This window comes from Lissotriton vulgaris, chromosome 9 (genome assembly GCF_964263255.1).
Source record: "Lissotriton vulgaris chromosome 9, aLisVul1.2, whole genome shotgun sequence".
Lineage (NCBI taxonomy): Eukaryota > Metazoa > Chordata > Amphibia > Caudata > Salamandridae > Lissotriton > Lissotriton vulgaris.
The window spans coordinates 1,150,113,242-1,150,137,323 of record NC_141697.1 but is presented as its reverse complement, the minus strand read 5'-3'; the positions used below and the strand labels follow the sequence as shown (position 1 = coordinate 1,150,137,323).

At 41.1% G+C, this 24,082-nt stretch overlaps 1 protein-coding gene across 3 annotated transcripts in view; it reads right to left on the bottom strand.

The window, feature by feature from the left end:
* The window catches only part of CHL1 (cell adhesion molecule L1 like), a 449,119-nt gene that overhangs the window by 98,746 nt on the left and 326,291 nt on the right, over positions 1 to 24,082 (bottom strand). For all 3 annotated transcript variants that reach the window (XM_086939199.1, XM_086939197.1, XM_086939198.1), the window contains 5 exons: positions 18,903 to 19,069; positions 17,371 to 17,536; positions 11,770 to 11,894; positions 8,131 to 8,232; positions 1,484 to 1,681 (listed from right to left, as the gene is read on the bottom strand). In XM_086939199.1, the coding sequence (XP_086795325.1) occupies positions 1,484 to 1,681; positions 8,131 to 8,232; positions 11,770 to 11,894; positions 17,371 to 17,536; positions 18,903 to 19,069 (758 nt within the window). The remainder of the gene's footprint in view (positions 1 to 1,483; positions 1,682 to 8,130; positions 8,233 to 11,769; positions 11,895 to 17,370; positions 17,537 to 18,902; positions 19,070 to 24,082) is intronic.

The following is a 24,082-nucleotide window of genomic DNA, read 5'->3' as shown; positions in this document are numbered from 1 at the left end:
TGCACCTTAAAGGTTTGGGAAAAAAATATACAATCACATGGATTGTGGCAAACATCCATTGACTTGTGTTTGAAGCACCTTTGTTATGGCAATGCTGCCCATACTGGCTATTAGTTCGAAGTGTGTGTTGAGGGATGTTATTGGCCACTAAAATGGGAAGAAAGGATATTATTTTCCTCGTGTGTTTGCAAGAATACCAAAGGTGCGCAAATGTACCTAAAATGTGACTTCACAAGTTGAAAAATCAAAAGCAAAAATTGCTACACTGCCATGTGTACATAGGTACCCCAAGCTGAGAGTGACAGTCAATTCTAATTTGCCATTCACCCCAGTTTCAAAAAGCAGTCTCTGAGAAGTTGCTTCCAGTGTACGTGACTGACTGAATGTAATCTGCCTTGGAGTCTATGTTAATTCCAATTAATGTATTAGGCATGATTCTGAAGGAAACTGCCTTCAGAGACAGATGCAACTAAATAAGCTTGTAAAGTAACAAAAATGCCTTCACAGCCATTATATGATGTAGGCTGAGAGAGTTTAACCTATCATTGGCATCAGTTTGCCTAACCTGAGTTTGGCTAGTGAGTTAGTGAGAGTAACAGCTAGAGTTAAAAGCGTGTCCCTCTGAAGGACAAATGAGACCTTTCTTACTCTCCAATTATGTGGGTTTACAACTTTTATTTCCCGGGCACATTCTCATAGGACCTCTTTTTCATCAATATTTGAGACACCCACATGTATTCTGAAATGTCCAGTGCAGTTGTTTTTATCTATTTATTCAGCACCCTTTGCAGGCAGAACATTTCCTTAAACTCTCTCACCCAGCTATCTTTATCTCCATTCTTTCCACAGTATCCATTGCTTTTATTTTATATCCTCCTGTCTAGTCTGCCTATTCCCTTTCAAGCATCCCTGTCACATCCAATTAATGCTAATTTTAACGCCACACACACACGCCTCATTCTCACTCACTTGATTTTCATTCTGTGACCCATCTTGCACTTTGCCCACCTAATGTCTCTTGTTATCTTTCTCTCAGCAATCTGCCTAATTGTGTTCTAGTAAATCTGATATCCTTTGAAACTTAATTTGCTATTATGAGATTGATACAAATGAGTGGAGTGATTGATGTACACCAGGGCACACACATACGTTTTGTTCTAATTGGACTTTTAAAATACCATGGTCTTCCCTTGAACATAGCATCCAAGTATATTGGCTTGTATCAGACCTTGGCTGCATGCCACACTAAATATTTCCCTTCATCTTAAATCTCTGCTTTGTTTCCCCCCTGTCAACATGGGTGTTGTTGTTTCACACAATGTTCTTCTATATGAAACTGAGACTCCCTCTGAGATCAGGCTTGTTGTTTACAAATATGTTTATTCCTGGTATTCGGAACCTCAAAGTCTTTAAAGTGAAGCCATACCCACCCTCCCAGCACAGCTGTGTGCCCTAATGAGGGAAATGCATTGTGGCACCGAACCTGCAGGAGGAGTATCATAGCGTTCTGAGGCTTTGCTGTGCTGACTTCGCCCAACTTCGTTGACGGCTGTGACGCGGAATTGATATTTGAGTGCTGGTGTTAAAGACAGTTCTGTTGACGTCTCATTTCCTCGGACCCTGGCCATGACCTGCCATGTTCCAGCCTCCCACTTGCTCTCCTCAAATTCAACAACGAACTCTGCAAGAAACAAAGTTGGATAATACAAATTGATGTGACTGAAAGAATGACCTGATCAAAACGTTCTTAACAAAGGAAACAATCGTAAAACACCCCAAAGATAAATGCAATTCAATTTTCAGTTTCTATTACTACAGATGTATGCTTAATATGTAAAAATAATAAAAGCAAATGCAAAGTAAAGTGCAAGTTCAATAAATACTCAGCACAGTAGAGTGCATTTTGGGTCCACTAAGTGCCATAACATACATTTCTGAACATTCTTCAAAAAGGCTCTTGATTGGATGAAGACAATTAGCATTCAGGATGAGTGGGTGGAGCAGTAGCAAAAAGACTTTAGTTAGCACTGAGGACAATCTTCAGTATGAACATTAATAGCGAGAACTGAGATTCTTCTTACGTTGTCTTGGATCTCAAAGATCAGTTGGAAAAGTTCATGTGTTTTTAGATGAATTATCTCCTCCAACTTAATACCGGCCTCCTACACCTCTTCATGCACCCTTCACTATTTCCTTCTTTTCTCTGTAGGTTATTACACCTGCAATACTAACTAACCCTAGTGATTGCAAGCTCTGACTTCTTCCATGCTCCCTATACCGAGATCCCACCTCATCAACTTCTTGTCGCCACTGATCACATTTACCATCCGCTCACATAAGGTAGTGAACATGATCAAAGGGCCACAGCAGTTAAATGTGAATGGAAAATCCCCTGGATCGGGGAGAGCCTATGGAAAAGGAGAGCCTACATATGGGTGTAACATATGTATTTCCCATTCCATGAACGATAACATATAATAAATAGAAAAATGAATTGAGATGCCAGCTGGAATTTGCATTACCATCACTGGTATCATCACCCTGTAGTTCAAAGAATCTTGCATTGATGACCTCCATCATTAGTCATTTAAAAGTATTCACTATTGCACAACAATACAGATCTCAGCTAAGATATCGGTTATAGGACAGGCCTGGAAAGCATCAATGAAAAGGAGCATCTATGTGATGTGCACTAGTGTAATCTGACCAATTATCATTCTGAAGCAAAGCTTCTTTATTTGAAGCTTCTTTAAATGTGGTGTCTCTTTTTAAAAGGTCAGTTACTGATACCCATGAACACTAATCTGCTTTCATGATAGAAAGGATATTTTGGTTCACACCACCTTCTGTTAGTGTGGACCAGAGCTCATTCTAAGTATCTACCAAAGCATTAGGTGTGGTAGATCCTGGAAATGTATGTAACAGACAACCCGGAATGGTGCACAGTCGACATATGAAGCAGGCACGCTAAAGCATCACAAGTTAACTTATAGTGAGATTAGTTAATAATTACTACAAGCTCCAGTCTTCTCATTAAAATTAAAATTAGACTTTAGCAAATTTTATATTAAATATTGGACCTAAGACCCCAATTTTTCAGTTAACTTCTGCACCTGTGGAAGACTCTGCCAGGAAGATGGACTGCTGCGCCGTAGAAAGGAATGCTACTCTGGTGGACTGCTCACCTGAAGGACTGCTGCCATGTTGTGCTGAGCAGCTGCCTTTTTGCCTAGGTGAGAGGCACTGGACTTGCAGTCTGAACTCAGGACCACCAGAGTGACTCCAAGGGCTAGCTTCTTGTAACCAGCAGCTGGACTCTGCAACAGTGAGTCCAGTTGCTGGTTACAAATGATGTCACCCCTCTCCTGGACCCTTGGATGTGGCCTGAAAGTGCTCTACCAACCCAACTGTGGACCAAGCAGAACTGATACATCACCTCTGCTGACTGGACTTTCCCGTCGCAAGAACTTCACATCACCAGCGCAGCCTGCAGCCTAATCAGTACCACTGCTGCATGATGCATCCTCAATGCAGGCCCTCAAATCACAAACCTCTCATTGATGGCAGCCTTGACAACAATGCAGAATTTCGCTTCACTAATCCCACTGTACCTTCAGAACCAGCCTTCGCTTGTAAGCTTCTCTCATCAACAGCCTCCTCAATGACGAAGCAGGATCTCACATGACAGCCTTGTAGCTCCCAGGAACAGACGCCGCATGATGCGAGGCTGACCTGGACCTTGCACTACCTCAGTCTCGCGACTCATCCTCGATAGCAGCCCTTGCAACACTCAGCAAACAGGATTTCACGTGCTTTTGTTCAGCATGCCTTACTGGATCACTGTAGCCGGCCCGTGCTCCATTGTTGACAGTCTGAACTTGAGGCTTTGATCCGTCTGGAGCGACAGGATATCCAGTGTTGGCCCTATGTGCCTTTTGGCACTATTTGCACTTAAACCTGCATTTCTTCAGCTCTATTATTTGGATTTTTGTTGTTGTGGTCCTAATTTATTCATTAATATTTACACTGTTTTGCTAATTTGGTGTTGAATGTTTCATGTGTGGTGTTTCCAAGTTACTAGAGTTTGAAATGCATAGTTACTTTACACATTGCCTCTGAGTTAAGACTAACTGCCCCGTGGGAAGCGATCCAAAGATTGAGCAGAGGCTTATTTTGGGTTTGCACATGATTTCACCCTAACAAAAATTGCGGTGATTGCTGCTTGAGTAAGGTTTCATACCTCTTAACTAGTAACCCACTTTCATACAGGGACAGAGAATAGCTAACAGAGGCAGGAAGGACACAGAATAAGAAGCAAGGTGATAGACAAGAAAGCCAACGAATGGCAAACAACGTGTTGGCTCTAAGGCCAAGGTAAACCTGTGTATTCTCCAAAATAGGTCTTTGAAATCTGACAGGCGATAGCTCTCTGTAGGTGAAACTCTGACACGCCACTTGAGAAAGATCAATATAGTAGAGATTGGGTCAAACATTTTTGCAAAAGAAGGGCCCGATTCACAGAATGAACTTAAGACTCAATCCTAAACTTACTACTATTTTGGTATTCACAGAATGGACTTACTCATTTCGGTATTCACAGAATGCACTTACTAATTTCGGTATTCACAGAATGCACTTACTCATTTCGGTATTCACAGAATGCACTTACTCATTTCGGTATTCACAGAATGCACTTACTCATTTCGGTATTCACAGAATGCACTTACTAATTTTGGTATTCACAGAAGTTAGTAGTCCTAACTTTAGGACTCCTAAATGCCTTCTGTGAATACCGAAAGTCTTAAAATTAGGATTTTTCTCAGTTTAGTAGTAGTAAAGTTAGGACTCCTAACTTTAGGACTCCTAAACTGAGAGTAATCCTAGTTTTAAGACTTTCGGTATTCACAGAAGGCATTTAGGAGTTCTAAAGTTAGGACTACTAACTTCTGTGAATACCGAAATGAGCAAGTGCCTTCTGTGAATACCGAAATGAGTAAGTGCATTCTGGGAATACCAAAATATTAGTAAGTTTAGGAATGAGTCTTAAGTTCATTCTGTGAATCGGGCCCGAAGTGTCTGACAATTGCATATAGAGCTACTTCAAGCAGTGCTAAATACAGTTACCACAGACCACTCTCAACACCACCTAGTGCTTTGATTATCTGTTAACAGTGTAAAAATTAAACATACAGAAATGTAATTACCTACTAGGCTGTGCAATCTTCCCAAAGACAAGGCGAGGCAAACGTAAATGGAAATATTTTAGAGAATATTACTAAATTTCAAACTACAGTTAGTCCAACCCATTACCTGCTGAAAATGCTAACAGTTTTGCACTACAGACATTGAGCAATATACCACTCAAAAGAAAAGCTTTTTTATCTATTGTATGATTTGCAAACATGTAATGCCTTTAACTCGCATCCAGCTCTCTATGTGATAAAACACACACTTTTTTATAGCCAAAGATTCAGGCCATCTTGACACAGTCTGATTAAAGATATCTACGTTGCCAGTAATCCATTTTCAGATCTGCCATTAATTACAGATCAAAAACAAGGTTCCAATTACTTATTTAGAAGGGTTTTCACAAAGTCATCAGCAGTAGAAATTATGATTCTCCTTATGACGAGTTACATTGGCATTATACGGAGTTTAGCATTAGATTCTCAGTTATACTGTACTGTGCAAAACATCCGGATTATGGGCCGGATTCGCAGAATGAATTTAAGACTCAATCCTAAACTTACTACTATTTTGGTATTCACAGAACGCACTTACTACTTTTGGCATTCATAGAATGAACTTACTACTTTTGGTATTCACAGAAGTTAGGATTTTGTCTTAAGACAAACTTAGGACAGACTTAAGACAGACTTAAGACAAGCTTAAGACAAAATCCTAACTTCTGTGAATACCAAAAGTAGTAAGTTCATTCTGTGAATGCCAAAAGTTGTAAGTGCGTTCTGTGAATACCAAAATAGTAGTAAGTTTAGGATTGAGTCTTAAGTTCATTCTGTGAATCCGGCCCAAAATCTTTGAAGTAGAACGAAGTTCCTAAAATTGGTAATTAAAATCCACAAAAGAAATCTCACTTTTGTGAAATAAGAGCCCTTCCTGCCGACTCAGAATTGATGGAACTTCAAATAATAATATATTCCAGGTCTTTTAAGTGGCCACTCGCAGCCTGGAGCTATTAGGGCAGTGTTTCCTCAGGAGCTGGTAGAAAAACTGTTGTTGTAACTGTACTGGATGCTTTGAGACTTATGAGTGTATTTCAGTGCCCTGAGACTATGGCAGCTACCAGGTGCTACTTCAACAGAGTGGAAGAAATTGCTATCAAAGATTTAGCATTAGAATGAGTTGAATAATTTCCTTCTGGGTGAGTGCAATAACCGGCTATGTCATCACGCTCAACCAGATCTGAAGCCATGGGATTGAGAGTTCACAACTTCTACTCTATTCCACCATTTCTTAAAGTACACCTATGAAATTAGTCAAGTCATTCACATTTTAATTTTTAATTATGCAGGTGACGTACACCTAGTCCTGCAGGTGATGTCACTCTCTTAGATTTTTCGGTATTGATCAGCTCAAATCTAAATGGCACACACAGGACTCCTATTCAACTCTGAGTGGAACACCAGTGAGCCCCCTGCCTGCTTGACTGAGAGTAGAAGGCACTCACCCTGTCCTGTTTATTGGGTAAATTCAGGTGCAAGCCAATTTATTCCAAGAATTTTTCCAAGGAATCCTAGGCTGTTAGGCTTGTGAATACTTCATGTCTACGGATCAGCACTGAATATTAAACATTTACAAGATGAGCGTCAAATGGGTGTACTATGTATCGGTTTTTGAAAATGACTTAGGTTAGAGTGATGAAAGAACACACATTTAGTGTCTCTTCAATAGCAACCAACCTGAAGATTTTGAAACTCATTTCATCTATATTGTCATCCCCTTAAAGTTCCTTCATATCATGATAATGCACATGATGATGATGAAGATAGCTTTAATTGATTCACTGATATTGAACTTGGTGGATGCATGAGTGTGGGTAGACTATTGTGCTGACTGTACAAAAGAACTGGACTTCTTTAAACTACTTGCAGGGACCAGGATAAAATACTAATTTATGTTTGTTGTATTATATAGCAATAATTAGGTGTCTTACTAAAAGATGTCTAACTGCTCATGAAAAATAACTTTCAGAATGATTTCCATTTTAGTTTTCTACTTCCACTTTTCCCAGCAATGTACTTTTTCTACTGGTAGCCTTCCAACTGATGACAGAAGCAGTAGGCATAGTGCTTGCTAACTCTCCTACCAAGTGCCCTTTCTGAATTGTGCTCATGAGCAAAAACAGATTACACTTTCATGATCATAGGTTGCTGTAATTGCCATATATCTGTGACAGTCTCGTAATAGTGACATGAGTGTATAAACTTTAAGTCATATTTTACTTTGAGTCTTATGCCATTCTTAATCTTTGTATCTAACAAAACTGTTTTACATGTCTGGTGATGCTTAATTCTGCCCCATAAAAATATATCGATAGGCTAAATTTGTGATCACAATATTAGTTTAGGTTTCCAGGTCGATGAAGGAATGTCCCATTTGGAAAGAAACATTGAGGCTGGAACTAACTGGCCCTCAAAACGTAGGTGAAGCTGCTAATTGCTAGTCTCCACCTAGGGCTGAGAATTAGAGGAAAAACCAAAAATGACCCTCTCCAGAACCATTCTCTCATATCTTCTGAGAGTTTTTCACTATTATACAATGTTAACAGATGCTAGCAAAAGATATGTGTAGGGTATTTGTAAAACACAAACTCACCCCTGAGGGTCTCAAGGCGCTGGGAGCTATCGGGATGACTTAGTGAAGTATTGCCTAGAGTCACATGATGCTGAGCGTCCGCCGGTGATCGAACCGTGAGCCCTGTGCTCCGGAGTCAGCTGCTCTGCCCGCTATGCCACACATCTCCCCAAACAAATGTCTATGTCTTACAATATCTTTGAATGTTGTTGGTGTTTACTAGACTATTAGCATATCATAGACCTTAGTAGAATGTAACATTATATTTGTAGATGCTTGCCACACGTTCCATTATGTCCTATAAAAATGTATCACCTTTCGTTGGGCTGTTGTGGCTGTTTCCTGCTTGCCACGAGAGACGGACACTTCGATTCTCCTTCTCTGAGAGGTGAATGTTACTTGGTGGATCTGGTACATCTGCAAAAAAGAAATGCACATCTGTGAAGCAAAGCATTAGAAGTCTCTATATGTCTCTTACTATACATACCTGCAGTGAAATTCACCGCAAATTGGAGAAGGCATGGGATCATTACTCCATAAACTGATATATCATAAACCACTATATGATTGTTGATATAAAGAATCTTTTGTAACCATAGGCAATCTCTGTTTCTGAGAACCTATGCTATCCTCATTGCACAAGTAGGGTCTCGATAGGGTGCTAAGCACTATTTTAATTAATATTTAACATCTCTTAAGAATGGCCAGTCCTTCAGTTGTTTGTCTCAGATTACAGCAATAAAGTAATACTAGCTTATTTCAAATGGCTTATTGGAAAGGGGAAATGGCAAATTGCAGCATGCTAAAAAAGCTTATTGGAAAATAACTGTTATAAAACCGTTAGCCATATGGACAAAAATATGAATGTAGGCAAATTCTTCAATTAGCATATTCTGGCAAATGTTCAAAATATAAACAAAGTCAGGAAATGTGTAAATAAATAAGGAGGGTTAATATTTGAGGAGAATGTGAGTCCTAACCAAGTAATATGCCCCAAAATCCCAAAAGGTCAAATGCATAGTTCAATAATTTAAACCCTGGGAATTATAACAGAGCAGACTGGCCTAAATTAGGAAAATTTGTAAAGTGTTTAACAAAACTAAAACAGTCAATAAAGGTTAAAACACCATGGAAAGAATTCCAGGGGGCTCTTTCACTATGGCGGAGGAGCGTTGCAGCACTGAACAAAAGGGAAACTAAAATGATAGTAACTATTGTTATTATAATTGTAGGTGTCCTTTGCAGTCAATGGCTCTCGCGCGGGCGGAGCTGATCACTGCAGTTGAGAGGAGTGCTTTGCCCTTCTTAATTGGGCATGACTGTTTGACCGGCCCTCCCAGGCTGCCCAAACAGTCCTGCACACTTTGCATCTTCCCCACCAGGTTGTATTACGTAGCCTGGTGAGGAACATGCAAAGCCTCCCATTGCCCATCTGAGAGCTAATCCACAGGGCTCAGACCAATCACAGCGCTGCATTGCAGCGTTGTGATTGGCTCAGGAGAACCTGGGTCCAGGTGCTTCTTGCTGCCAGCTGCGACTGCAGGAAGGAAGAAGAAGGAAAACAGAGGAGAGGCGGCGGCTGGCTGTTTCAGGTAAGTGTTTTCTTTATTTTTTCTTTGTCGTCGTACCTCGTTTCACCCCTCCCCACCCCCCCGCCCCACCACCCGAATCCGGTAGCAGCCGCTACTGAAGAATTCCAACCACATAAAGCTAAAAAAAAAGCGTTAGTCAGCAAAATATAAAAAAACTAATAAAATCCATTCAGGGGACGGGAGATATGAATGTTAAACGTTTTAAGAAAACCAGTGTTAAGAAAAAGTAAGGCACTAATCAGAAATAACAAATGATACAAGACGGATCTGTAGAATATGGAGCTAGCTCTCCTCTACTACATGACACTGCTATCTGGTCGAAAATGTGCCTAGTCTTGAGATTCAAACGAAGTTTAGTTTTTGTGAGAAAATGAACTTTTCAGGAGTTTAAAACACATATTCATATTTACAAAGGTTGGTTTACGCTCATAAAAAGGATTTACTCAAGCAGGTATTTTTTTGTGAGTGAAATGCTAAAAGGTGCATTGATTGGGTAGGTGTGATCATCGCAGATATCGCGGCCTACACCTGGAAATATTGGTGAATTCCATGAATTAGGCTGGAAACCTCGAATGAGTAGAGGTATACCATGAGAACACCCATTTTATTTGATGATTGCTTGCTTGTTATATACTATGGCCGTTGCGCTATGCAAAAAAAAAATCATTGCATGAAGGTTTTCCCTCTAATGGCAGGTAACTAGTAAATCACTGACAGGAAGCTGCAAAAGGCTGTATATGCTCTAATTAAGTAGCTACACGAAAGTTGACTTTTGCTTTTCCTTGAATGATTTTTCACTTACAACTATGGGCGGGGCTTAACATTTTGTTTGCATCTCTCATGATCCAAAAAGCTCTCCCTTCAAAGTTCTTGCTTTTGCTGAGCATGCTGAGGGTTTGCAAGATATATGTTTGCTCTAGAGCTGCTGAGAAAGAGATGCTCCCTAAGCAGACAGTTTCCCAGGCTACAGTACGTTTATCCAAACGTTCCTTCAGGGGGAACATCCTTTACAACGCAACTTTTACCACGCAGTGCCTTTACGACGCAACTTTTACAATGCAAACCATTACAACGCATTGCGCTGGGGGGCGCTCTAGGATAGGGAATAGGTTTAATGTACTATCCAACACCTTCCCTACTCTCCACGGGGACAGGAGTTGGAAAAGTAAATTAAACTATTCACTATCCAGCGCCCCAAAGCACTATGCGTTGTAAAGGCATGTGTTGTAAAAACCGCGTTGTAAAGGCATGCGTGATAAAAGCATGCGTTGTAACGTCATACATCCTTCCTCCAGCACTAAGGGCATAATCTGTTTGTAATCAGCCAATTTGATGTGTGCACCATTTGGGTATTTCTCACTGTGCATTGGCCTTACATGTTCAGCCGTTTTACTGTCGCCAATGTGGTCCCCTAATTAACTGCATGTGCATAGACCACTTCACACTTCCCAATTGTTAACAGTTGAAAACAAAAGTGGCCTAGCCATCATTAGCCACAGATGCATTGCACCGTGGTAGCTTGCAGTTTTGTGTGGAACGCTGCAACATTTTATCCCAAGGGGAGGAGCAAAGCACTGAGATTTGTTTTCAATTATATCTTAGATAGACATTCTTCTTATTTAGGGGAAAATATACATTAACGAGTAAAACAACATTTGTACTTTTATTAGTATTCTTACATAAGGCCATAGGCATAATAAAACATAACACATCACAATATACAAGTACCTGACAAAATAGAACTTTAAACATATCAAGGTCTGGTAATTTTAACATGATAAAACAGCTCACGACACTGCAACTAATGTTAGAAAACCTGTAAGGACTCTGTATCCCATTTTGATAATCACAAAAGAAGACAAGAGTCAAACACATTGTTTTAGACGTATACAGTGCTCACCTGGGATTCAGGTGAAAACCCATTGGTATTGCAAGACTAAACACACTTACTCAAGGCAACATCTTTGTGAATCAGCCTCTAATTATTACATTTACGGTTTGCCATTGAGATGCAGCAATTGACATTTCCCTTACATAAAATACCACGAATGTTCAGATCCTTTTCGACTCTGTCATCATTTCACCTTCAAAAGCAAAGGCATAATTTATCTCCAAAGACTGTATTCATGTGCCATAATCATTCATCATAACAACTGTGCCCAGTATGCATTGAGCATGTACTTACATCTTTGCATTAGTGAGTGCTGGGGTATCACCTTCGTGATTACCACAGGGATCAATTTAAATTGGGTTATGGGACTTTTCCCGAGCTGAAAACTGCAGATGATTCCAGTCCTTGTGAAAAGTAGGACATAAAAGAACAGAAGCAACATTTGCATAACCGAGTGAAAGTAGTTCTTACCAAGGACGACCAAGCGGGTTTCTGCCATGGTGCTGTCGAGGGACGTGCTAGCGACGCAGGAGTACACGCCTTGATCCTCCAATGCCACACCAGGAATAGTCAAGGTGTCTGCATCCACAAGGATTCTGAAAGGGCACAGCACAGAATGAATAGATGAATGACAAAAGGGATACAAGCCAAGTTCCAAATTTTACTACTATGCATTGTGTTTTATGGAACCCCACAGATTCGTTTACCTCATTCTTCCTTTGCATAATCAGTTTTTGCTTTATTTTCTCAATTTTTATGAAAATGTGGCACTTGATTAAGCAATCAAAAAGGTTCTTTTTGACGGTGTTCATCTCTTCCTCTCTCAATGGTAGAATTTTAAAAATTTCCAAAATAACAGCGGCAGAAGGACATATTGAGATGATCTAGGAATTTAGTGTATGTACCTCCATATGATAGTTGCAGTAGCAGATCTCATAAGCATTTAGCTTGGGTCTGCCTTCAATTCTGAGAGTGTTGTCTAATAGGAGGAAGGAGAGGACCTATTTCCATTAATAGGGTGTGTGTTTGTGCACCAGCATGGGCATATCTTACCTCTTCCACTTCACATAAGAGCACATGCATACCTCTTCTTTCAGAGGATAGGGTCACCCTTTGAATGAAAAGGCATGCTTGTGGCGAAACTGGAAAATCTCTTTCATTGAGGCAGAAAAACTGGGATAAAGCAGGGTCCACTTATTAGGCCCGGCAGCATCATGTATGGGAATACAGGGGTACTGCTCTTTCAAACAGCGAGGATTATGGGTATGAGCAGGAGAGGTTACAAACAATCATAAGCCAGACATCACTCCTATTTCAGGTCAAGAGTCTGATGAGGCAACTTAGAGGTGTCCCTTTTATTTTCATGGTGGAAGAAGGTATCCTTTTCATTAAGGAATTGATAGGAAGACTCTCTCCTCTTCCTTGAACAACATGACTCAGATAATCCTCTATAACCTGTCTCCTCTTGACAGCAGACTGGCTATGGCCTGTGTTAGACCCAGCATCCTTGGTGTGATTTTCCCCTAAACTTTTTGTCTTTAGACCTCCTGTTTTGCTGACCTCGTTTGTGCTGGCTTTGGGACTCTTAGAACTCTGCACACTGTAGCACTGAGGACCAGTGCTAAAGTGCTTGCGCTCTCTCCCTAAAATATGGTAACATTTGCTTATACTCAATGTGCATATTTAATTTATTTGTAAGTCCCTAGTAAGGTGGCACTACCTGCGCCCAGGGTCTGAAAATTAAATGCTGCTCGTGGGCCTGCAGCACTAATTGTGCCACCGACTTAAGTATCATTTTAAACACATCTCAGGACTGCCATTGCAGCCTGTGTCTGTGTAGATTAAAATTGCGACTTTGACCTGGAACAAAGGAGTCTTTTGCCAGGCCCAAACCTTCCCCACGTAGGCCCTGGACAGCCCAGAGGGCAGGATGCAATGCATTTAAAACTTAGGGCATTTCCTTTTAAGTTTTGTATGTCCTGGTAGTGAAACACTCTTAAATTCGTTTGTCACTACTGCAAGGCCTACCTCTCCCATAGGATACCATTGGAGTTACCTTATTAGAATTAATAGGCTGTCATTTCCACTTGGGAGCAGGTAACCAGTTCATATTTGGTGTCTTTGGAACCCAACCCAAACTTACAGTGAAGTCATATTTTAAATTACAATTTTGAAAATGCAATATTTAGAAAGTCAAACAGGTCAAATGATGTAAGGAATGCTGAACAATGCAAACATCCACCAGCAGTCACAAAGATCTGGGTTTAATCCATTGTTCTTTTGCTCACCACCCACCCCAGTTTGGATCCAGCCATATGCAAATCAGTCTTGACCTTGTTCCTTATGAGAACAGTCCAGCCCGATGTTACAAGTCAGGTCCTCCCTGGACTGGAAACAAGCAACCTGCGACCAGTTTTGGGGAATCACCCCTTATCAGCCAGGCTAGATTGAATCCAGTGATGCAATAAGCACAGGACCCACGTCTGGGCATACCCTTCCCACTTAGGGCAACAAATACAAAAGGAACAAATGATGGACGGAATGCTATACAATGCATTCACCCCCAGTCACAAAGGCCTGGGCTTAATCCATCATTCTATTTCTCACCATGCCACCCCAGTTTGGACCATGCAAATCAGTCTTGACCTTCTTCCTTATGGGAATTCTCCAGCTTTGAACTGCCGAGCCAGGTCCTCCCTGGACCAGAAACAAGCATCCTGGGACTGGTTTCCGGCACTCACCCCTCATCAGCCAAGCTAGCTTGAAGACAGTGGTGCAGTGAGCACGGGACCCACGTCTGAGAGAGCTAAAGAACGATGATGAATTCAACCCAGATCTGTGACTAGGGGTGAGTGTCTGAAAAGTTTCAGTGCTTCGTCCATCATCTCCTTGTGTTTGCTTTGTTTGCCCCAATTGGCAGGGTATGCCCAGACATGGGTTCCTTGCTCACTTTGCCACTGGATTCAAGCTAAGCATGGGCGGAAAATCCGTTCTGCTCGTGGATTTTGCGGATTTTCGGCAAAGTCGCAATCCGCGAGATTCGCGAATTTCCCGCAAAATCCGCGAGCGGAACGGATTGGGTCAAAAGTTGAAGCTGACTTTTGTAACTATTTTGGAATGGCGCCGGCAAGCTGCCTGCAAGCTGCCAGAGCCATTCTACAATAGTTACAAAAGTCAGCTTCAACAGGAAGCACTAATAGAGAAAGTAAAGCAGGTGCTCGAGTTGAAGCTCAAATTCAGTTACACAATCATTAATCACCCCAAACTTGGGAGCAAGCTGAAGCTGCCTCCGTGTCAGAGCCCTGGCACTTATCATTTTACAAATTAAACACTGTAAATAACACAATTAAGGATTACACCCAACTCTTATTTAGATCCAAATTAAATAATGCTGCACATCATAGAATGTGTGCAGCTTGAAACACAAGTGTTGTAACCAGACGCAGGAAGGAAAAACATGCCTAGTTTTACAGAGTCACTACATCAAAAGTTACAATGTCAATTTTTAGTACAAGCAAAATATGCAAAATAAAAATAGTGATTTCAAATGAAATGTAATATTTTAAAAAGGTAGTGAGTAGTTCTACACACACACAAACATCTTTTACCTGTAGACATATTTAAGGCGGTATTAGCACTTTTTGTTAAAGTTAAACATGGATTTGCACTCATTAAGAATCTATTGGTACATGAGTGCTTAACATACACCTGTAAATAAATCTCTAAATCACTCTTAGTTTCTGTAAAGTGCCCAAAAGTCACGTGGGTCAGGCGCATGACATAAAACCATTAACTGAGGAATGAGTAGAGGAGTCCTTGTCATAGTCTTCAAATTTCTCATTCATGTTTCTCTTGTTTAAACATACACAGAGAATTAGCTCATGGGCCCATTCATTTTGGTTCTAGTCTGAAGATGCTATTTTTCTCCACCTTTCCGTCTCAGGCTGGAAATTGTTTGAATGTGTGCAAGGTCTTGATTCTAGGCACTTTTCAGTACCTTATACATCAACATGGTTCAGAAACAGCCAGCACAGATAGTGAGCTATCAATTTGAAAGCTACTTTATAATTAAAGTCACACTATAATTAAGGACAATTCATCAAATCATTTAAGATTAGAATTGATACCTCTGTACATAATTTATCTCTCTTTTTGGTTAGCAGCACTAGCTGTGAATGATGGAAAACTCTCCAGTTATGGGGCCAAAATGTTGCAGGGTCAGTAAACTTTAAGTTGTTAGTGATTTTGTTGTATAGATGGCAACACATGAGCGACGGTGCCTTCATTATTACCTGCCACCATAAATCCACTCCATTTTTAACCATATTAAGGTTGGTAACATGGGGGGTGATTACGATGGCGGACCGAGTGAAGTTTGTCCGCCATCACATCAGGAAGTGGGAGCGCCCGCCTACAAGGCGGCGGTCCTACAAGGCTGATTACAATGCGACCTCCATCATGGTGGTCGTACGCCCCATCTTTTACATTTCCCTGCACTACTTGGAAGGCACCACGAGGTGCCTGCCACATGGTGCAGGGAAATGTAGGGGAGCACCCCTCCAAACCAAAACCCAAAGTGCCCAAAATCCATCCCTGCTAGGGTTTCCATGGTGGGTGAATTGCTATGGAAAGGCTGGCAAGTATGGACCATCGTAATACCTACGGTGGTGCCTGGTAGGCACCTCTGCCAATTTAGGAATAGGGAGGCCATCCACTTCACCGGCTGGCGCAAGGAGCCCTACGGAATGTGTGGCTGTCGAAATTTCCGACCGCCACGGTACCGCCCTCCATAATAATATAGCGGGTAGAAAATGGCCTCACGACCGCGGTGAACTGCCACAGACAGCCTGTCGGTGGCGGGTTCATCGTCATCATAATCAGCCCCATGGTTCTTTGCCAAATGCTTTTCCTTAGGGATCGGTCTACCTGAAAAGGGCTATCAACAATAACGTGCTAATGCACCCTTTTTGCCGAATGAGTAATTATCCTGATATAAACAACCTTCATAATTCTTTGCTGGGATTTTGATGTGTAGAAACTCATACTTTTGCCAGTATGCCTCGAAAAGAAAGATGCACATTTGCAAATAAAGGTGGCATGGACTTTTGTTCTGACAGATCCTTCTATGATTCGTCGTAGCTTCATTAAAAGACAACAGCAGCAGACGCTGGAGACCATGTGCCCTTTGTTAAGGGCTATGTTCCAAAATGCATTCATGTTTGAGGCACATGAGTAATCAACTACAGTTTTCTAATACACTATACACAAAAGTTTCCTCTTACAATGTAACTAGCCATCTTCCATCTTGCACTATCCTTCAACTTCTGTTTCTCTATTCTAGTCTTCTCTAGCTTCCGCAATGAGCTTTTAGAAAGAATACATGATTCAAAGATCTCCTTTTTCATGAATCCATCAGATATCATTGAAGCAAAGGGTGGAAAATGGAACAGTAAAGAGGAGAACTACATAGGATAAAGTGTAAAGGAATTGCAAGATGGCATGATGGGAACAGTGCAAATTGGAAACAGAAGAATATCACTGTGATGGTGGAAGAAGGTGAAGGAGTGTGAATGAGGAAAAGAATGTGATGTAGAATGGAAAGAGATAGGATCTTGCTTTAACGAGGAGTGGAGGCTTGGACAAGCTAGGATGGAAAAAACAAGAGAAGTAAAGAGGGTTAGGTTGATGGGCGAAGAGGAGTGAAAAAGAGAGCGAGAAGAGAGGCTTAGCAAGTAAAAGGAAAAAACAGATGAAGATGAAGAGGGATGGAGTGTTGTGCAAAATGTATGTTTAAGAAATGAAGAATGGGGAGCTCAAGAAAGAGAGAGGTAGCAGTGAAGGACCTGACTGAGCACAACATGTTTGAAGGGCTTTGGACAGAGAAAGAGGGTAAGATGAGAGGGTAACAAGAAAATGCATCCCAGGAGAAACCACAGTTCTTGAGTGAAAGTGGTGGATGAAAGAGAGCAGGAATGGGGGACATTGAAAACATTCTGGGCTTTGGTGGTAAGCAGTCAGATTTTGGACTGTGAAATGAAAGAACAAATAAAGCACTGATTATTTCTTTGCTACCTGCTTGGTATCGTCTCTTCTGTCTCAAGATCTTCGCCATCCTTTTTCCAGGACAATTTCAAGGTCTTCTTCAGATGTGAGTCCACCTCAGTGCGGCATCGGAGGGTCACAGTTTGTGATCTCAGTACACGGGGATGCTCTGGTGTGACTGTGGCTTTAGTGGCACCTAAGGAAGCAATGACAGTGTACTTATTGGTTTGTGATACAGTTACAGGGATAACCCAAAGCACTTTATATTGTGCTGACCATATGTAGAATTTAAGTTTTTCAAGGTTCAGAAGCTACAATACTACAAATGGAGACAACAACAGTCTTTACACACAAAAACATATCTACAGTTACAGCCCACCTGTGAATAGGAAGCAATACATTTATAGAATGGTAGGTAGCTAATTTGTCTGATTGTTGGAACAGGATAAAACATAGGATGAGAATGGTGGTTCTTTCTTTGGAGTCAGAATAAGTAGTTGGAGGTTTGAGTTAGGAAGCCTGTTTTAACCCCTTCCTTGCTGCCGTCAGCCATTGGCCGACGGCAGCACTACCTCCCCAGTGCTGCCGTCGGCCAATGGCCCGGGAAACCACCCTAAGGCTGACAAGTCTAACAACAACCATATTTTTGTGGAAGTGCCGCACTGCGGGAAAATCGGGGCCACAAGAAAGGGGTTAAATATATGAAGATGAAGCAGGCTTAGAAGGATGCGTCTTAATTAGCAAAGTGTCATCATAAGAAGTGACACAGAGGAAGTTCTTTGCTCTGACTTTAACCCCACAGTTTATATGACAACGTGCCAGGACAGTAGTGCCAGGAAATCTAATTGCTTTCCATTAAATTGACGGTAAAAGTGCTAAAGAGAATTTCAGGAGGAATAAACTACTAACATAAGACATAGCATATCTGATCAGACAACAACAAAGACTTAGAGCTTGATTTGGCATACAGTGCTTTTTACTCTGTCACAGTGGCGGAGGATATTACATCTGCCACTTTGATGGACATAAGACGACTATGTTTTGGGTTCACCACCAGTCCAGCAGTGACCTCCGTCCATTCACAGGAGTCGCTATGACAGCATATCCTGTAAAGGTACTGAAAGTTTCGTGCACAGCCACCATCTTCTAGGCAGCATTGCCCCAAACTTTTATGTTTATCAGAAACAAGAGTTTGTCTCTGAAAACCAAAAAAACTACTGTCACCCACACCCTGGGAGTTTTCTCCCAATTTTGAGGATATTTATTTTTTGTCTGTTCGGTACCGCCAGGTAAAAAGACAGACAGAATAAACGACATTAGACCTATCAGATCAGATACACCAGCTCTGATGGCTCATGCTCCATCAGAGTAACTTTTCCAATGGTGGTGCCCCAGCTGATGATCTGCCTAATTCATAATTGAGCAGGTTTGTGATGGAGTACCAAGTCTGCTAAACTCTAAATAACACATTATAAACAGGAAACCTCCAAGAGTAAAATGTACTATAGAAACTGTAAAGGGCTGTGACGATTTGTGTAACTTAAATGTGAGTACTGGTTTACCTCGGACTTCCAGAATAGCAGTGATAGCACTTTTTCCAAGGGCATTAGTGACCAAACAGGTGTAAGCTCCAGTATCTTCCTTCTTTGTATCCAGGATCTCCAGGGTTCCATTGTCATGGGTTAGGAAACGGTGTCCATGAAGAGGCGCAGTACTTTCTTCTCTTGTCCTGATTTAGAAATGGTGGTAGAAATTAGGCACCAAAGAGAATACTACTAGAACAGATGACACATGCACAGGTAAGTATCAGATAAACGTCAAACAGAAGAAAGGGTGGTGTCTATAACTGGGAAACAGAAACCATTTCTCATAGATGTATGATCATTTATCAAATTCAAGTGGGAGCCATAATCCATGAGGAACAATACCAAAACACGCCATAGCAACAGGCCAGAATCTCCTTCTTAACTACTTTTTCAGAGTAATTACTTTATAGCAAGGGTGGTTTAGACGTTGCAATAATTTGCCATGGCCTGCTGCTTTCAAGCATTTAAATTAGCACCATGGCATCAATCTCTTTATGGCTAACCTAGCTTGCTGGGTGCATCCTACTTAGAGATTCATCATTCTAATGCTATTGATGGCCATGAAGTGATCTATGATATTTCCTCATTCACTAATCAATCCAAAAAGGGTTGCTTACTACCTTGTCTATTTGCTCCCTCACCTCTTTCGGATACTATCTTGTACTAACTGTAATTTGGCAATTCATGGCAAACATTTACTTGATACCTGGCTTACTAGAGTTAAGTGGATTTGGTGCTATGCCACAAAAGTAAAAGAAAATACCGTGTCCCCCAAATTTGCAGATCCGTCTCATTATTTTGAATTGGAAGAATTGGCAGAAATATGACAGTCTCGCCTGTGCAGGATCTTCTGGTGCAAACCTTTGATTGCTAACCAGACTGACATTGGTCCATCAGTCAAATTACTTCTGGTTATCTACAATATTTAATGTGGATTCCTGTTCTAAACTCTCTGGGAAAGCCTTGCAGTCCTAAATAGGATAGGAAATAATGACCCTCACACACTGGGAGAAAACTCCCACTATACCAAGACCATTTGTTTTTTAATAACAGACCCCGGCTTTGGGTTTTGTTTTTGAAAAACAACTTTGCTGTGCAAAGGCAATGAACAAAGTGCCTGCACAGAAAGCATCAGTCTCTTCAATGGAGCTGGCGTGCCCGTGGCTCTGACTGGCATCTCTAAACATTGCAGGCTGCATCCAGCCCTGGCAATCCCTTTGCTGATCTGACGAAACAGAGTACAGCCTGCCAAACCATGAGTAAGCCCCTTAGTTTTGTGTTGTGTTCCACCTTTACCTGAATATCTTCCTTTGTCCAATGTCATCACTAAGTAAATTAAAACAACATTTGGCTAATTGAGGAAAAGAGGGAAGAAATGCTGAAGTAGGGGTTACATTTTAGGACTCCTCATGGGTTAGGGCTAACAGGATCCCACCAGAAACAAAAATCTGAAAAGTTCACTGTAATTATGCAGAGACACAGAACTTGGTGCTGCAAGCCCCATTTCTGAGTTTGAACTTGGAAGAGGAGGTACATTCAAAACCTAGTAAATACTTTATCTGTGGTGTCACTGCATAATGGGTCCGGTAAATAGCTCATAAACCTCCACCATACTTGTGATTGTGGTTTAGCTGTTTCACTGCAAGAAGGATTGCTGTTGCAAGCACAACCCCTTAACTTCCCTACAGTGAAGTCCCATCAATCAGCTTCTATTTAAGCACATGGGGTGTCCTAAGGAAACTCATCATGGCCACTTTTTTTCCATGCCCCAATTCTCTGCACCCCATGTTTTCCCTGTTTGCCACCTCTACCCTACTCCTCTCATTCAGGTTTGAGGAAGAGCAGTAGAGGTAAAAAGGAGCAGTGGTAGGGTCCTCAACAGTTATTGATGTGTGCAGGGTCCAGGAAAAAAAGCTGGCATTCCCTGTCACCTGCTGTAGCCATCCTCCTTTTTCTTCCTTCGTCAATTCTCCTGGGTCTTACATTATCCAAGAGCTTTTGGTTTTTAGAAATAAATGTGCACATTTATGTCTGTATATAAATAGAGGCAATTAGTGAGCCGTCTTCATCCATTTTTGTGATGTAGCATTGTTCACATTGTGCTTACGACTCCCACAGCATACATCTGAGGCAGGATCAGTGTGTTAGTCAATGCATGGTAATGCATAGTAAATTAGAAATAATGTTCATGTTAAAGGGGTTTATTTTGGCTAATTCAATGTCCTGACACTCTTTCTCATGATAGAGATCCACGGTTCATACAATGTACCATATGAGCAACAACTGTGAAGCATAATGGATTTATACGTAACACCTTGACAAGCACCTTGACCAAGGTCAGGGATCTGGTAAAGAATCCAGTGCAGATGTGAGAGCAGGTCTGTAATGGCACTAAAATGTCCTTGAGGTATTTTACTGTATTTCAGCATTAATATAGCTCGTACTATCCCTATGTGGGGTGCTGAAGCGCTTGCCTACATGAGTAGCATGCTATAAAACATAGGGTGTGTGGTTAATTTTGTTTTGATCCTATGTGGGAAGTGTTTCCATGTCATGTGTGATGACCACGAGATGTGGTTATAATGTTAAGGGACACAGTGCATAACTGTTTTGGTTGATGAAGTGTAAGAGACAAATGCACAGTTGTATGGTTCTCAGTAGGTTGTTAGCTTTGTAAAGCTCTGCAGATCCCTTTATGTTTTTTCACTCAATATAGTCTGCTTAGCTGGTCAGTGCCCTGATTGGCTAATTTTCTAACCTTGTCTAATCTCATATTTTGTGTGTAGTTGTGGTCCTAAACTAGTATAGTTGGTGGGAGAGAGAAGTGGAGAGATATGATGGCAATTTTTATTAGCATTCCATAGCGGAGTGTCTAGGTGAGATGTAAAGAAGTGGTCAGATTCTATAGATATTTGGGACATGAAGATAGTTGAGACAACATTAAAGTCCTCCAAAATTGCCCAGTAATGTGTGATAGATCTCCTCAGCTATTCTATGCCTGTTCATTTTGTGCTGTTTGGTGTTTTGGCTGTACAAGAAGAATATTCTTTTTACTTTGGTAAAGAGGTCTTCTAAGACATGGATTGTGAGCCATAATGATGACTAGGTACACTTTAAATAGGGCTTACAAATTAGCAAATGGAAAACCCTTATGCCAGGGCACAGCAAGAGTTTATAAGTGCCAGAACGATAACAAACAAGAAAGAGCAAATAAAACCAACAAAAACAAACTGAAAGGATAAACAATACATTTAGAATTTCCATCTCTCCATTACAAACAGTTTCAATCTATGGACCTTTAAATAATGTTACTCATATTGTGCGGCAACACAAATGTATTCAGCCACATGCTATAATGTAGCCACCTGGTGTGAGCAAATAATTAAAGTTCTAAGCAATTTCCAGTGTTTACAATGGATGTAGGATGTTTTGCTGGACTCTGACACACTTGTGCAATTGGAATCTGAGGTCACATTAATAAAACATGTCCAAGCCCTTGCCACAGTAAATGGGAAGTGAAAGATGGAGGCATTGAGAGGGAGTGGAGTCTGTGCGAGGAGCACATTCAAACTATGGAAATTTGTTCCTACATGTAGCTGTCTGTAGTATAAATTTCATGGCAAGAATAAAAATGATTTATACATACAATATAACATTTTGTGCCTTGGGCATCATAGCCAGTAAGTTTAATATGAAGAAATTGACGTACCCCTGCAAGCAACATCCATGCGAATAGTCTAAAAGCACCCCAGCACTCTCCTTTCTTTAATAAAAAGTGTTAGAGATATGACTGATGAAGAAAAAAGCATTACTGTTGACTGGTGATATCGAGCAAGCAATATCTTTGAGATTGGTGCTTCTATCTATTTTAATTAATCAACTATATTAGCTTGAAGTGATTAGGTGTGGAGTAGGCAACCATACTTTTTACAGGTGCTCAATAAACGTGGGTTTGGGGAACTTGGAACAAAACTAATCTTCCCCTTGGTGAAGTAATTGATTTATTTTGGGGTAAAGAGTACCAAGCTAGAGGTGCTCCACATATTCACATGCTGTTATGGATAACAATGCACCAAAGTATGGAACAGACAGTAATGAGTCTCTCTTGTCTTTCATACAACAGTATGTGACATGTGCCATGCCAAAAGGCTGGTGGGGAATTGCTTTGGGGGCCCATTGCGGGCCACAGAGGGGTTGGGGGGCTGCACTTCTGGGGGTACCTATGGTACCCCCCTCATTGTCATGCACAAGGTGGCAGGCACTGCACGGTGCCTGCCACGTTGTGCATGGCAATGCACAACATGCCTCTTTGGCATTGCGGCAGGTGCTGCTTACAACAGCACCCGCCGCAATGTTAAAGATGCGGAATGCGACCACAAGGGTCGCATCCTAATTGGCGGTGTGGGACCGCTGCGCTGCTGGTGGCCGGTCCCAGCACCACTAGGGTGCCGGCGGACTAAAGTCCGCCCGCCATCCTAATGGGCCCCAAAGTTGTTAGTTTGGCCGACAATAGTTAGAACATTTAGAGGGAATCCCCACATGCAACTTTAAATAGATCTCATTGGAGAGGAATAATTTAATCACATTTAATCTTAGCTTGAAGAAGTGGGAGGTACCTCCGAACATCACCACTTTTACATTTATTCTCTCTTTTAATGGATGAACAATAAACCAGTAAGTTGTCACACCTGTTTATAGACATATGGATGGACAGCTGCTCTGTTTTGACTTGTTTTGCTATGAAAAGGAGCCATGATGAGTATATGTCCTTAAGTATTAAGTAGTAAGTATTGAGTATTTGTACTGTTGGGTATTTTGGTCTATTGGGAATTTGTATGTGTTGACCAATATGTGTGTTAAAGTGATTAAAGATTGTAAATAATGTAAATAATTAAACAAACCCTCAGTCTAACTTGTACAAAATCATGTAGAAATAAACCTCTATTGGTACTCAACATCGACCTCCATCTGATGTCAAGCATGATAGTGTTACACAGGTTCAATTCTTTTCTTTCCAATGCTTTTATTTGAGTGACAGATCACATTCATGCTTTTGAGACATTTGGTGCAATTCAGCTGTCATGTTCTTTCATTATTCAGTCTTTAACAGTGGGTCTTCCAACAAGAAACTGAGATAAGTGTAAATTCTATGCCCT